Genomic DNA, 13,596 nt, shown 5'->3' on the forward strand with positions numbered 1-13,596 from the left:
TTCTGGGTGAGCAAAAAAGTCATGACACCCTACATAGCTAGTCTTGTCGCCTTTTGCTGAAAAAACTTTAATGTGATGCTTCTTGTAGTCATTACCAGCCTCTGACACTGATAGGAGGAAGGTTGCTCCCACTCCTCACTATCAGCTGTGAGATGTTAAAGTTTCTGACCTGAGCAGTCCATTTCAAGCCACCCAACAGCATCTTAATGAGATTAAGAACTGGCAAAAAACTTCTTCTTTTTTTTTTTTTTTTTCCTCCAGTCCTTGGTGGAGAAGATGTCCAGTTCAGCTTCAACTTCCCTTTTTGAGCAGATGGTCTCACATTTTCCCAAAGCTCCATCTGATGCCTGCAAATCTTTTGCAGCTCATGACACCTCCACCTCCAAGCTTCACAGTTGTTGTGAGGGTGAGGGTCTTTTCTTGGAAGGCTGATTGGTTTAGATCACTGTGTCGTCTGTTCTGGCGTCCTCACATTTTAATTTCATACTCACTTGACCAAAGAACATTTCTACAAACTCCTGGAACATAGAGTTCTGTGGCAAGTTTTACTCTCGCCTTAGGCAGTAAACTTTTTCCTGTTAGAGTATTTCCCATGACAGTTTGGCCTCTGCAGTCTGATTGTAGAGGCAAACACTTTTACGTCAGTTACAGCCATATATAGCTAGATGATCCTGTGGCGTCATTTTGTGGTTTTTGGAGACTTCGTTTAATGTCTGTCTTGCAGTCTGATTTTAGGAAGAGCTTTCTTGGGCATGTTAGTAGTAGTTGTTGTATTCTGTTTTCTGTGCAGTGGTGTGGTTGATTTCAAATTCCTTTAAAAATCTCTTACCAGACTTGGCAGCAACCTGCTGTCTGAAGGCCTTATGCAGCTCATGGTTTTCACTCTCATTTCAACAGTCAGGAGTACCAAACCAAATGACTGAGGTTTAAACAGGACAAACCTGCACGTCATGTGAAATGTCTGTGTGAAATTGTGTGGTTATCATACCTCATTCCACATCAGAAATTGAATTTATTTAATCACATTTTAAAGAACATTTTTAAAAATATTTTTCTTTCAGATTTTATCGGGACATTTATTGTTTTTTCCAATATCATGCAGGTCTGGTGTAGCTAAATGTCTGAGTATAAGTAATTGCAACATATTTTTCAATTATTTTGAAAAATAATTGGTGGTGAAAATTCTCCTTAAGGAGGACAGTCCCCCTGAGATAAAATAATTAAATACCCAATAGTCAAAGTTAAATGAATAAAGCCACGAGAATCAGTCTTGGATTGTGCAACAATTGTGACTTGTTCTAGAGCGCAATAACAAAACTAAACAAAAACCTAAAAGTCTGAAATAAATAGGCGATTCAACGAAATCTGTTCAAACATATTGTACTTGATGAATGGTTCAAACACCCTTCAAAATTATGAGTGATGATGTTCTAATCATGTGCTGTAGATTATGTGATTTCAGCCATTCTAAGTGAGAATAAATAATCCTAATTTATTACTCCTCAGAAATTACCACTTTTATTACATTCTGCAGAACATTTTAAAATGTGCTTCTTTCCATTTATATGACTTATTTATATTACCCACATATTCTGTATTGTTAAAATTGAGATTAAATATCCATATGTTCCAATTAATAAAAAACGCTTACACAGCTTAAGTGGAGGAAGCCAGAAAAGTGCCAGAGTAAGACGCCCACTCAAAAGTTATATGGCTGTTTATAGACTATTTATAAACCGCTTTTTGCAGCAGATACTTGTGTAAGGAATATTTACAGAAGTTTCAAATGTTTGCCTTGCACAGGACATTCCCTTATGATTGATAGTGACTGTGATACTTAGCACAAAACCCTTAAAGTTGATGCTGAGATGTTGACTTATGGTGCAATTTGTAAATGGAAAATTGGAGTTGATATGCCACTGAGATAGAGACTGTAAAATTAGACTTATGATGGGGGACGTTTGGTTCATGATCAGATTGTGGGATAATCTGATCCCACTTTGACTCACTGGTCGAAGTGTATAACAGCGCAGCTATTAAAGTATTAAATATTACTGTCAATAATTATCAAAGTTTGAAACTTTGAACATTTTTGACTTAGAAGATTTTCTTCTCCCTGTCTCCATACACCCAGCTGTCTTTTCCTAGGGCTTGTGATAGGTCAGCAGACATAAACAAGCTCAAATACAAAACTTCTACAAACTAGTTTAAACACCAATTATTGTGCATGGTTTAATTAAGGAATGGGATCCCCTCTAAAACAAACACAGACACACACGTATACAGATACGCTATGACCAGTGGTAGGAGTCCTCCATAACACATGCTCAGCAGGAGATCACCCCCCTCCCAGCATATGTGCCGGTTTCCATGGAGACACGCAGTTAAAAATAACATGGGCGATGGCTTGTCTTGTGCCATTCCACCAACATGGCTAAAGCTTTTGCAAACACACATACCTTAACACACACAGTGGTGGAATAATGCTGGCTGAAGAAGGCTTGACAAGCACACTCAGAGATTGGTTTAACTTCGTTTCCCTCCACATACACACACACATGCGCGCGCACACACACACACACACACACACACACACACACACACACACTCACTGCTGTCAGTGAGTGTGTGTGTGTGTGCCAGGGTGACATCTTCCCACACACCTAATGCCGGTCTATACAGTGGTGCTCTCAGATTATATTTTTGGAGGGAATCTATAAAAAGAACACCTGCAACTGCAGTAAATGTTAGGTTGACTACTGTCGTGCTTTTGGTTTCCGGTGTGACGGAGGTGTGTGGGTAGCGAAGATACACAACAAAAAAAGAAGGGCCTCTTGCATGAACTTTACTTCTTCCAGCAACAATGAGTTACAATGGCAACTGAGCTGTTTCAACGCAAGAACTGTGTGGTTTCCGGCCTCTAGCTCTGGCACAGACAGCGTTTAGCAATGTCCGGGCAGTGAGAGCCATGACCAACAACAACATGGACTCCCAATCTCGTGATACTAGCCTTGCCTCCAGAGCTGTGTTGCATTCGCTGATCTAATTTAGGCTCGGAGAACTAAAATACAAAACCAAGCTCAAAGTCTAATGAAGTTGAACCTTCCTTACACTACAAATTTTTTAAAGCTGAGATGGTTAAGTTGAGGTGCGTTGTGTTTTTCTTAACATTTTTGTCTAGGAAATGAGCTTGAAATCCTTGTTTCAATTTAGAAATATACGATTCAGTATCTTTTTTTACCTGACAGTGTTTATGCTAATCACAGTGGTTTTTGTTTGGCCAAAAGGTGGCACGCAATACAGGATGACACACACACCTACACGCATACCCACACACACACTTTCTGGAGGATTTAGTGGGACTTATGGTAGTAAAAAAAAAAAAAGCCCTTTCGACAAGTTAAAGATTTTCCTTGTACCGAGAAGCAAGTTGTATTTTGTTGTTTAGTTGTTTCTGCCACTGTCTTTAGATTTCCAAGATTCGGGGCGCCTCTGTTTGCTTTTTTATCTTCACACCTTTTAGTGGATTTTCAATGAGTGTCAATTTGTCTGATTTTCAGTTGTGTTTTTCGTTTGATGGTACTGACTACGGTCGATTTAACGTATTGTTGTTTATTTGTACATCTATTGAAAACAAGTCACTTGACAATGAGACCCTGTGTCTAAGTCAGATTTACCTTGTATAAATAAAGGTTAAATAAATAAAATTAGTTATATATAGTCTCCAAGCACGGTTTTCCTAAAGACAGTCCTGCACCATGACGTTCCCACCTCTAATGATCGCTGTTGGGTTGGTATTTTGGGGGGTGACGTGTAGTGCTCTTGCCTCTCTAAACTTTGAGTGTGCAATGACAGCCAAAGCACCTAGTTCTTTATTTTCCCAATATTGGATCGGTTTGTCAACCAGAACGTTTAATGAACATCAGCTTTTTCTTGTGAACTGAGTTGGCTTGCAGAACACTGTAGTTTAGTGCGTTACTTGTTTTTTCCATGGCAAAACTCTACCAGCTAATTCCAGGTCTCTCTGAAGGTTTCAACAAGTGCTCGTTAACTTTTAAAAAACTATTCCAATTAATTTTCTGAGTTGGCTGGAACAGCCTTGAGGGTTTCCCTTTAATTTCATGAGCCATCATTTAGATCTGGCACTGATTGGGCACAGGACTGCTTTCTCTACTAAGAGATTTTAGCTGTTTTGTTGGCTTTCTATTCCTTTTTATGGCTAATTGTCTTCATGTGTTCAGTACTTATTTCCTATGGCGTTATACTTTATCACACATACCCAAATTTACTGACTTGCTTGCTTTGATTTGTTTGTCTGTGAGGATTACTTGGATTTTCACTTTCATGCAAGTGACCATATCAGAAACACATTTACTGGGAAAAAACAATTGACACGTTACATGCTTTCATGTGAATCTGAGTTTGCAAACAGACTTAACTGCGTATATGTTTCTAAGCCGAAAAACTCTCCCAGCACTTACAAATAACTTAATTACACTGATTTCTGCCAAGCCACAGACACAGCTTTGTCTGAGAGTCTGTAGTTTTCACTTTTCACCACCGAGGGGCAGTAGAGGAGGTTGTTTTTCTCTGAGTTGGTAAAGCGAACTTTGAAAGCAGCTTCAGAAAAATAATCCTGTTGCATTGGTGATATTTTTCTTTGACTCTGAGTCACTGTGACATAGAGAACGCTATAAATAAACCTTTTAGTTTCACTGTCGTACTCTGTGACTCACATTAAAGGAAGCTCTCACAGCCTAATAAGAATGAGCACACAGTGTTAAACATGAATGCGGTGCAGGTTAGAGCAGAGAGTGGAACCAAGGAAGAGGAACAAAAAAAACAAAAAAAAAGAGCCACTGTGGATTAGTGAGCAAGAATGATTTATTCATTTTAGTCTTGAGGAAATGTGTTGAGGGAAAAGATAGCACAAGATGTTTCATCAGTCTTTTATTAGAAGCAACTAAGAAACAAATGCTAAAAAAAAAAATTGAACATTAAACCTATCAGTAATGTAATGGAATTACAACTATGAGTCTTTTCAAAGAATAACACATTATGTGTGCTTAAGATGTCTGTGTGACCCAGCATTGATGTTTCACATAAGACACTGCAACCTGACAAACAACCGCAGGGGCTACAAGCTATTAAGAAGCTCCCTGCAGTCATGTTGGGGAAATCTGCTGTAAATAAATGAGACAAACTGCAAGGAGCATATGCACATTTAAAATTCACAGTGATCTTCTCTCCTGCCTGCTGTTGCTGACCACCGCAGCAAAGCCTGCAAACCTACGTGTGTGCAGCTTTTGCTGGTCCGTGTCGTTCTGGGGCATGGCGGGAGGTTGAAAGCTCCTCGAGCGGGCCGCTGGCTCTGGCGGCTCTATTCCAAAGTCGGTGAGCTGCCAGAGCTCCAGATTACAGCAGATTACCAGGCAGGGTGCTCTTCCACTCTCTCTGCCTATCTGTGTTCTACGTCTCATGCCGTGTATCTTGTGACCACACGGGAATGTTTTACCTTCACCAGACAAACAAAGTTTTCTTGATGCCGTCATTCAGCAATACCTATAGGTAATTGTGTTTGTGATTTTTTTTTTTATTTGTTTTTTTTTATTTATTTGTATTTTTATGCTTCCTTTTTGGTTTACAGTTTATCAGCAGCTGGCAATTACAATGAATCACTATACTCCTGCATAAACCCTCTCTAAGGTCTTCACTCTCTGATGGCAGCAGTAGAAGGCCTGAGCATGTGATACATGTTCCCAGCATGTGGTGGATTAATACATTAATACTTTGAGGCTAAATCTCCCCCTCCCTTCACATATTACTGCATCATAAAGAGATTACGGTCAGTGACAGGCCATGCAAAGGCAGGATCCTACCATCTGAGGCACGCAGATGAGGGGGTGAACTGGAGAGACAAATTAGAGGAAAAAAAAACTGAAATTTCAGTTTGTGACACAGCACAGGCTTGCCTTACCGCTAAACCATAATGTGGACATAGAGAAGGATTGTTAACATAAAGAAAAAAAAAAGAAGAAGAAAAAAACATGTTAATGACAGAACCAATGAATGGGGAACAGAATCGGGTGGGTGGGTGAAGAGGGGGGAGGGTCTATGTGTCTCCAAATGCTGTTAGTTTGGATGCTGGACTTGCAAGGGAATGCTTCAGCAAGTTCTCTGCAGGACTAAGTGAGGCGATGCTACTGAGCAACAGACGAAAAGGATTCTGCAGGAAGAAAGGAGGGGCTGCGTAGAAAGCAAAAAATCGTGGGAAAGACAGAGCAGACGGCTTCTTATCATGGCGTTGGCTTGTCTTGGTCTGGGCTGTGCCCCCGTACAGTCCAAAGGTACCGTCTATTGCATCCCTGTTTGTCTTGTCGTGTTTTATTCCCTCTTTAGTTCATGTTGTTGTCCGGAATGTCAAATATCTTTAGAGTGAATGAGATGTTGCTTTGTTGTTGCTCTGACGTATGAGCGTCAGGAAAACGAGTGCTATGTGGAGTTTTATCACACCAGCTTGTTTATGCAGCTGATGCAGTGTGATTGTTGTAACATTAAGGTTTTGTGAATGGAAGCTCAGTTTAAGATTATGTCACAAAATGTGATCAGCAACTCCTGAACGTTTCTAAAGGTGGTACATGGTCGAGCTTTGTGTGTTTTGTGTTTTATGACTTTAAAGATCAACTCTGATCTGCCTTTCTTTGAATGTCTTGTTCTTTTGACCTTATCATCATGAAGAATGGTTAAAAGAAATGGGCCCATTGGGCGACATCATCTCAATACCCCAGAATAACAGGAAGTCAAGGATTATTGCTATAATATTCCTAGATAACATAATTAACTTCCAAAAACACTTAAAGTACATTTATTTTATAGGAACTGTCCTAATTGCCAGTGACTAGCACATTAATGTCCTCAAATTGATGGTTATATTTAAAGAATAACTCTTCAGTGTGAGATTATGTGGCTGCAATATTGTTTAATTATTTTTCATACGTTTTACCAGAAATGTTAATAAATGTTTCGATGAAAAAACTTTTGTAAAAAGAATGAATGAACCTGTAAACCAATCAAAAATCCCATTTATGGTTTTGTTTCATACGTTTTCATGGAGTTCCATCCACTATTTCTAGAGGATTTATATATATATATATATATATATATATATATATATATATATATATATATATATATATATATATATATATATATATGGTTGTTTTTTGTTTTTCATCTTAAGATAAGGAGTTGCCATAGTGACAGACACTAACAATGCCTACACCTAGTTGGAATAGAAACTCCCTTTCTTTATTTTTTACATTGTACTCCATTCCCATATGGAGGAACCATAATCTGATGAACGCTAAAGTATATCACATGTTGCTTATTTGCACGTGCGTTTAAAGCATGTGACGAATCAGAGGCGCACATCAAGTTGCAGAAGAGACCCTCTGAGATAGAAAAGTGAACTTAAAGGTCCCCATTAATGTCTCTCGTAATCTGTTATTGAAGACTTAATTTTTTTGCCAAATTAATCTTAAAGTTGGAATAATTTTGGCGGTGCCAAAGCTGGATTTGCAGTTAAAAGAAAAATAAACGTAGAGGCAAACGTTTTTTTCGAAAAATTCTCAATAAAAATGCCTGTGCACGTGGCTGGACACGGCAGGATTTCCTTTGCAGCCAGCTAGCGTTTCTTATATAACAGCTGTCTGCTATGACAAGATTCTGCAGCTACTGCCATAGGGAGTGTGCTGCCTGACCCAGATACACCCTAATACATTCTCCACTAATGACTTACATTCACTCATATCTGTACTAGAGAGAGGGGGAGATCATATAGCTGTGCCAGAAGGAGAAACAGCAATGGTACATCTGTGTTCTCATTGCGGTCGACATGGAGGACGGGACGCTGCTGGGATCTCCTCATGGTTTGATGCTGCAACTCATTTTACACTACAGTTTAACTTCTCATAAAACCTGAAGAAGCTACATCAACAGACCTGTTGTGATCTGAGGCTCGTTCCATGATTTTATTTTTAATGTCAGCCTGGAATAACAGGAGCTATACTTTAGGAAGATTTAAGATAAATGTGAAATGTTGCAATAGTCAAATAAATCACAGAGAGTAGACAGGTTAGGGCGTCGAGTGTTTCAGAAGTATCATTGCAACTTCCTATTTGGCCATAAGCTTTAATTACTCACGATTTTTGTGACACTTCAAAATAGTGTAATTAAAATACATTATACAACAAATATGTCTACCTCCCTAGAGGTTTACAGCACTATTCCCCTGCTGCTCTCCTATATAGTTCAGCAGTTTTGTTTGTGTCTTTCTGCTAAGCTGAACTTCAGATTGATCACTAGTATGCTAAACATGACTATCATTTATTATACCAGCTGCACCTTTTCTTGCATAAATTTAGAAAATGGGAATTTACTTTCTACTGTATTAAATGCTGCCGTCAAAATTATATTTCCGCTTCATACAAGCAGTAACCATGAAGAAATACCGACTACTTGGGCCCCACAATCCTCAGTTTTCAGTTTTGCAGTGTACTGTATATGGTGAATTTTATTCACCAGCTTCTTTCTGTGTGCCACCGCTGGCGCTCAGAGGCAGTCTTAATGATGACAGTGTAAGCTGCTGACACTGCACCTGCAGACACAAAGATGGGGGAAACAGTTAGAGAAACACAGTAATAATACAATAGGTAGAACAGAGGAGAGGGACTCAATTAAACCAGTGCAGATCTGTGGTCAGTTGTATCTTTGTCGGACATTAAATGCTGCCACAGATAATGAAGTGCAGGCCAAATAGAGTTAGGAATAGCCAGCTCCGCTTTCTTAAAGATTTATTGTCGAATCTTACCATGACCTGTTTTTTAACACCGTGGGATTAGATTTAACAAAAATCATAATTAATAGATGTGTACTGTATCTTTTACCACTAAAAATGGCTTCTTAATCCTTGCCATAGGAAAACGCAGGTTTTTAAAGAAACTGTTCAATCCACACCCTAGATTTTAGGACAAAGAATCTCCCAATAATTAGTAAAACATTTCTGATTAATTAAATGCGGAGTTTTCTATTGATGTTTGTATGATGGCAAGGGAATGTGAATGTGAACTGCATGTGGGGGGAAAAAAAAAAACTTATAATGAAGCAAACTGAATTTCAGTTTGTCAAGCAGCTCTCACGTTAATTTATGTTGTTGACAAAAGAATTACAACAACTTGACTGGCAGAAAAAACATTTCACCAGCTGCTTTGAAAAAATATCTACATCTATGTCTACATCAACATATTTATATATATTTATATATATATGCACAGACAGACAGATTGATAGATTGATAGATCAATATATAGCTTAATATAAAGAACTGGAAGTTGTCACTCTTCAGGGCAGGCAGCTGTGTCACTGTTTATGTTGTGTAAATGAACTGCTCTAACCTTGTAGTTTCAATCAACCCGAAGCTGTTGATGTGAGCTCACTGATTTAATTGGCAGCAAATAAAAGCCTTGATGAGCGATGAAAGGTTGCTTGGCTACTGATGTACAACATGGCTTTCAAGGACACAACTGCATGTTGAATATCAGGTTAAAAGAGGGGAAACGACTCATAAATAAAGCCAGAGGACTTTTGAGAGCAGATAAGAGGAATGGATAATCACACTCCTCCTCTTCCTCTTCTTCCTACCATGGAGACTATTATACATCTGCCATTCAAGATGGCAGGGGTGCTTTTGTCTTCATATAATGATATATATTGGTGATAACCAAACATGAGGGACAGAGAGAGACACGGTGATCTGCACGTGCAGCTTTCGTGGGTGGTTTAGCTGCCACCTGCTGGCATCTAATATGTTTGCAATATTTATTTGCACAATTACAAAAAAAACAACAGAAAAATAACATGCTTTGCTGTATAATATTACAGCTTTAGCAAATTGTCTAATGTTTGATACAATATGAAATTAAACATGGTACTGAAGGTAAATTACAAATTAGCATCTGAATCGGAGCGTGACAGATTTTTACGCTACTTATGTTGTACAGTCCCAAATGGCACCTTTCTTTGAAGAACAATGTTCATTATTAGCAAACATTCTTGGCTTATAGAATGTTTATACAGAGACCAGCTAATGATAGTACATGAAGCTATACAATTATATTTTAAAAAAAAAACAAAAAAAAACCCTGAAAACAAACAGATTGTTGCAAAACACAAATTCTAGCTTCTTTTGGAGAACAGAAACTATCACATGATGGTCACTTCATCGTTCACTTAGTCAGCTTTTAAAATAGCAGTGTGTTATCGTCTGCAACCTCTTATTCATTTGGGGAAGTGAATGCATGTGCCACAGCTGCAAAACATAATTCATGAAATCTAAAGCTTTGCCCTGCCTCGTAAGTGTTTTATGTCACAATGTTGCTTCTTGGCATTCAAAGCCTGTTGTGTGTGAAGGTCTGAAGTTTTCTGCGGGAATCTAGTGGTGTTTACATTGTTCTGCTGGCAGGGTGGTTGCACGACTCGCCATTTTTGAAGCTGCTGCAGAAATGCATTCATAGGAATATTTTTTTTTTCTATGCAGATAATCCAGCTTTTGCTCAAGGAGTTGGATGAGGAGTTGGGATGAGGAACAGCGCCTTCAATTCTGAGGCCATCATATTGAGCCAGAAAATGATAGAGTGCCTCCTCAGAGTTGAGGACAGGGTGTTGCCCCATGTGTAGGAGTTTAAGTATCTCAGGGTCTTGTTCACAGATAAGGAAAAATTTGATCGGTAGGTGGATTGGTAATGCATCTCCAGTGATGTGAGCGCTGTACCAATCTTTTGTGGTTGGGACAGAGTTGAGTAGAAGGGTGAAGCTCTCGATTTGCTGGTTGATCTATGTTTCTACCCTCATTTTTGGTCACAAGGTTTGGGTAGTGTCTAAAAGAATGAGATCGCTGACACAAGCTGCCAAAATGAGTGTCCGCTACTGGATTTCTGAGCTCTCCCTTAGAGATAGGACGAGGAGCTCGGTCATCCAGGAGGAATTCAGAGTAGAGCCACTACGTCTCCATGTTGAAAGGAGCCAGTTGAGGTGATCTGGCCATCTGGTTTGGATGCCTCCTGGACCCGTCCCAGTCACGTGCCACTGGGAGGAGATGTAGAGGAAGACCCAGGACACAGTGGGGAGATTATATTTCTCGGCTGGCCTGGGAACGCCTTGGGATTCCCCCAGAGGAGTTGACCCAAGTGGCTGGAAGAGGAAAGTCTGGGCCTTCCTATTCAGGCTGCTGCCCTCACCACCCAATCCGGGATAAGCGGAAGATAACTGATGGATGGATGGAAGTTCCTGTTTTTAATCATTGAAAAAGTCTTTGTTCCCATTTCATGTTTTCCTGTCTTTGTCCCTTCTCCCTTTAGCTGTGTCGAACTTGGATATAGAGAGCAAGCTGTCGGCGCACTATCAGGCTCCATGGCACCAGCAACACAACGTGTTTCACCCGTGCACCAGACCGCCGTGTCTGGAGGAGCTCCACAGAAATGCCCACCTGAGTCTTAGAGCTCTGCATCGCGGTGAGAGCAATATAGGCGCAAAGAAGCAATATGTTTGGTGCCTTTTTTACAGATGATCAGTTTTTATGTATGTTTTTGGATGTGCAGATGAACAACAGCATCAGCCTTCTTCAAGTCGAGAGAGAAACAGGGTGACCATCTCCATCTCCGTGGCGCCACCCATGCCCACCTTTCCCTCACCGCATAGCATCCGGCGGCAACAGAGGAGTCGGCTCGCACGAGCGGTATGACTTTTTCAGACAGGGCATAGAACTTGTTTCATAAAAGATACCTAGTAAACAGAGAGTCAGCAAGCCATCAATACTTTCTATGGTAAAGAAAAACACTTTACAGGGTTAATGAGAGCAATAGCTAAATTTAGTGAGAAAGAGAGACAGCTGCACAAATAATCACTGGGTAGAAGTACTTTATATGGGAAAGGAAAACACCGCCAACGGATTAATTCAAGCAAGATACACAGTAAACACAAACGCATGGTCAATTAACTGATGTTACAGACAAAATTTACCCGAAACATTTCAGTTGTTCCACATTTTACATGGGCTTTTTATGTATTTTTCAGAGAAAAATTCCATTTAACACAAATTCATTGTTTTATTATTCATTTATATATAAAATCTAATCTAATAACCTGAAACTTTGTTTAATTTCGTCATGCAGCAAGAGAGAGCAGAGAGGGAACGAGAGCTGGAGTATCAACCCAGAAAGGTGTGTTTTTGCATATCAGCATATCCTGAAAAGAGGAGTGCTTCTTTTTCTTTCTGTCCAAATACTGCACTACAGCTCCAGTCCAATGAAGATTTTAAGCATGGTGTATCTACATTTTAGAATTGGTCTCTTTCAGAGCAAAACAAGCTGGGTTCAATTACTAACTACTCATCTTTACTTGATGAGACATACACTCACACCCTTTACAATGTTCAACTAATACTTACTTACATTACATGCTACTTGCGCACATTTTATATGTACAAGTCACAGTTTTAACGTTGCTGCTGTTGAACTTAGTCACAAAGGAGCTGCCCTTGTACAAGAGTGATTGGTTGGAAATTATGATTTATGCCGAACAGCTGACTTTTACTTTATTAGAATTGGCTTCATTTTAATTTGTTATTTAAAAAAAAGAATGGAGTTTATTCAAATCTGTGATGCTTAGGGTGTCTTGATTTTTAGCAATGATTTTAATTCTTTCCATTTAATCTTGTGAAGGAGAGGACTGTCAAAGAAACAGAGATCCAGACCACAGAGAGAAAGGTAAGGGATTCCATTAATGGCACAGTATTGTCTTATTTTTCTTATGTTTGCAAAAAAGAAACATTGTTTTTTATTTTTCTGTTTTGTTAAGCTACAAGAGAGGCCTGGTAGAGAGGAGGACATAAAAACAATCGAAAGGAAGGTGAGAAGTTTGCAACTACACAGAATATTTACTTAAGTTTGGAAAGAATATTTTCATTCATTTGTCATATTTTGATTTTCATTTGAACAATTTTATTTACTAATATTTGTTGTTGTTGTTGTTGTTTTTGATAACTCATGGTATTGTGTTTTCATTTAATTTTATTTGTTGTATTTTGTGTTCATAGTTTGAGTGCTTTTACTCACTTGAAACTATTGAAGGTTGCATCTTCATTCCATGGAATAGAAAGGTATCCAAAATTTGTTTTGCTTAAACCTTTGTGTTTTTGTTTTTCCTTCTATCTCTTGCCAGCATAAAAAAAGCCCAGTGGTTTATAGTGAGCTAAATCACATGTAACATTTTGCATGTCTCTTCCAGGTTACCTCGATAGAGAAAAGTGAAAGTAGTGAGGTCATTGGAGGTCAAACAGCCAAGGCCATAAACCACAGTGCCCCCTCAGCCCAAGACAAGCAGGCGAACTGGTCAAAGGAAAACGTCCCTCCATCAGATCAGAAGACAAATGGCGATTCTCAAGCGGTCTCCTCATGCATTATCCCCATTAATGTCACAGGTAAAATTAACAGGGGATTAAAAGGATTTGAATGAATGTTTTTCACTTTCATAGGCAAAAGT

At 39.1% G+C, this 13,596-nt stretch overlaps 1 protein-coding gene across 6 annotated transcripts in view; it reads left to right on the top strand.

Annotated features, from left to right (window-relative positions):
* Window positions 1-13,596, top strand: part of nhsb (Nance-Horan syndrome b (congenital cataracts and dental anomalies)) — a 56,588-nt gene that overhangs the window by 34,825 nt on the left and 8,167 nt on the right. For 3 of the 6 annotated variants that reach the window (XM_015039835.1, XM_015039831.1, XM_015039832.1), the window contains exons 2-8: window positions 11,415-11,567; window positions 11,655-11,791; window positions 12,228-12,275; window positions 12,777-12,821; window positions 12,913-12,963; window positions 13,151-13,213; window positions 13,342-13,534. In XM_015039835.1, coding sequence (XP_014895321.1) covers window positions 11,415-11,567; window positions 11,655-11,791; window positions 12,228-12,275; window positions 12,777-12,821; window positions 12,913-12,963; window positions 13,151-13,213; window positions 13,342-13,534 — 690 coding nt within the window. Of the gene's footprint in view, window positions 1-6,126; window positions 6,348-11,414; window positions 11,568-11,654; window positions 11,792-12,227; window positions 12,276-12,776; window positions 12,822-12,912; window positions 12,964-13,150; window positions 13,214-13,341; window positions 13,535-13,596 lie in introns of those variants that run through there. The other 3 variants (XM_015039833.1, XM_015039834.1, XM_015039836.1) reach the window with 2 other exon arrangements.

This window comes from Poecilia latipinna, unplaced genomic scaffold, assembly GCF_001443285.1.
Source record: "Poecilia latipinna isolate Pla-1442-1.1 unplaced genomic scaffold, P_latipinna-1.0 Scaffold488, whole genome shotgun sequence".
NCBI classification, from domain to species: domain Eukaryota; kingdom Metazoa; phylum Chordata; class Actinopteri; order Cyprinodontiformes; family Poeciliidae; genus Poecilia; species Poecilia latipinna.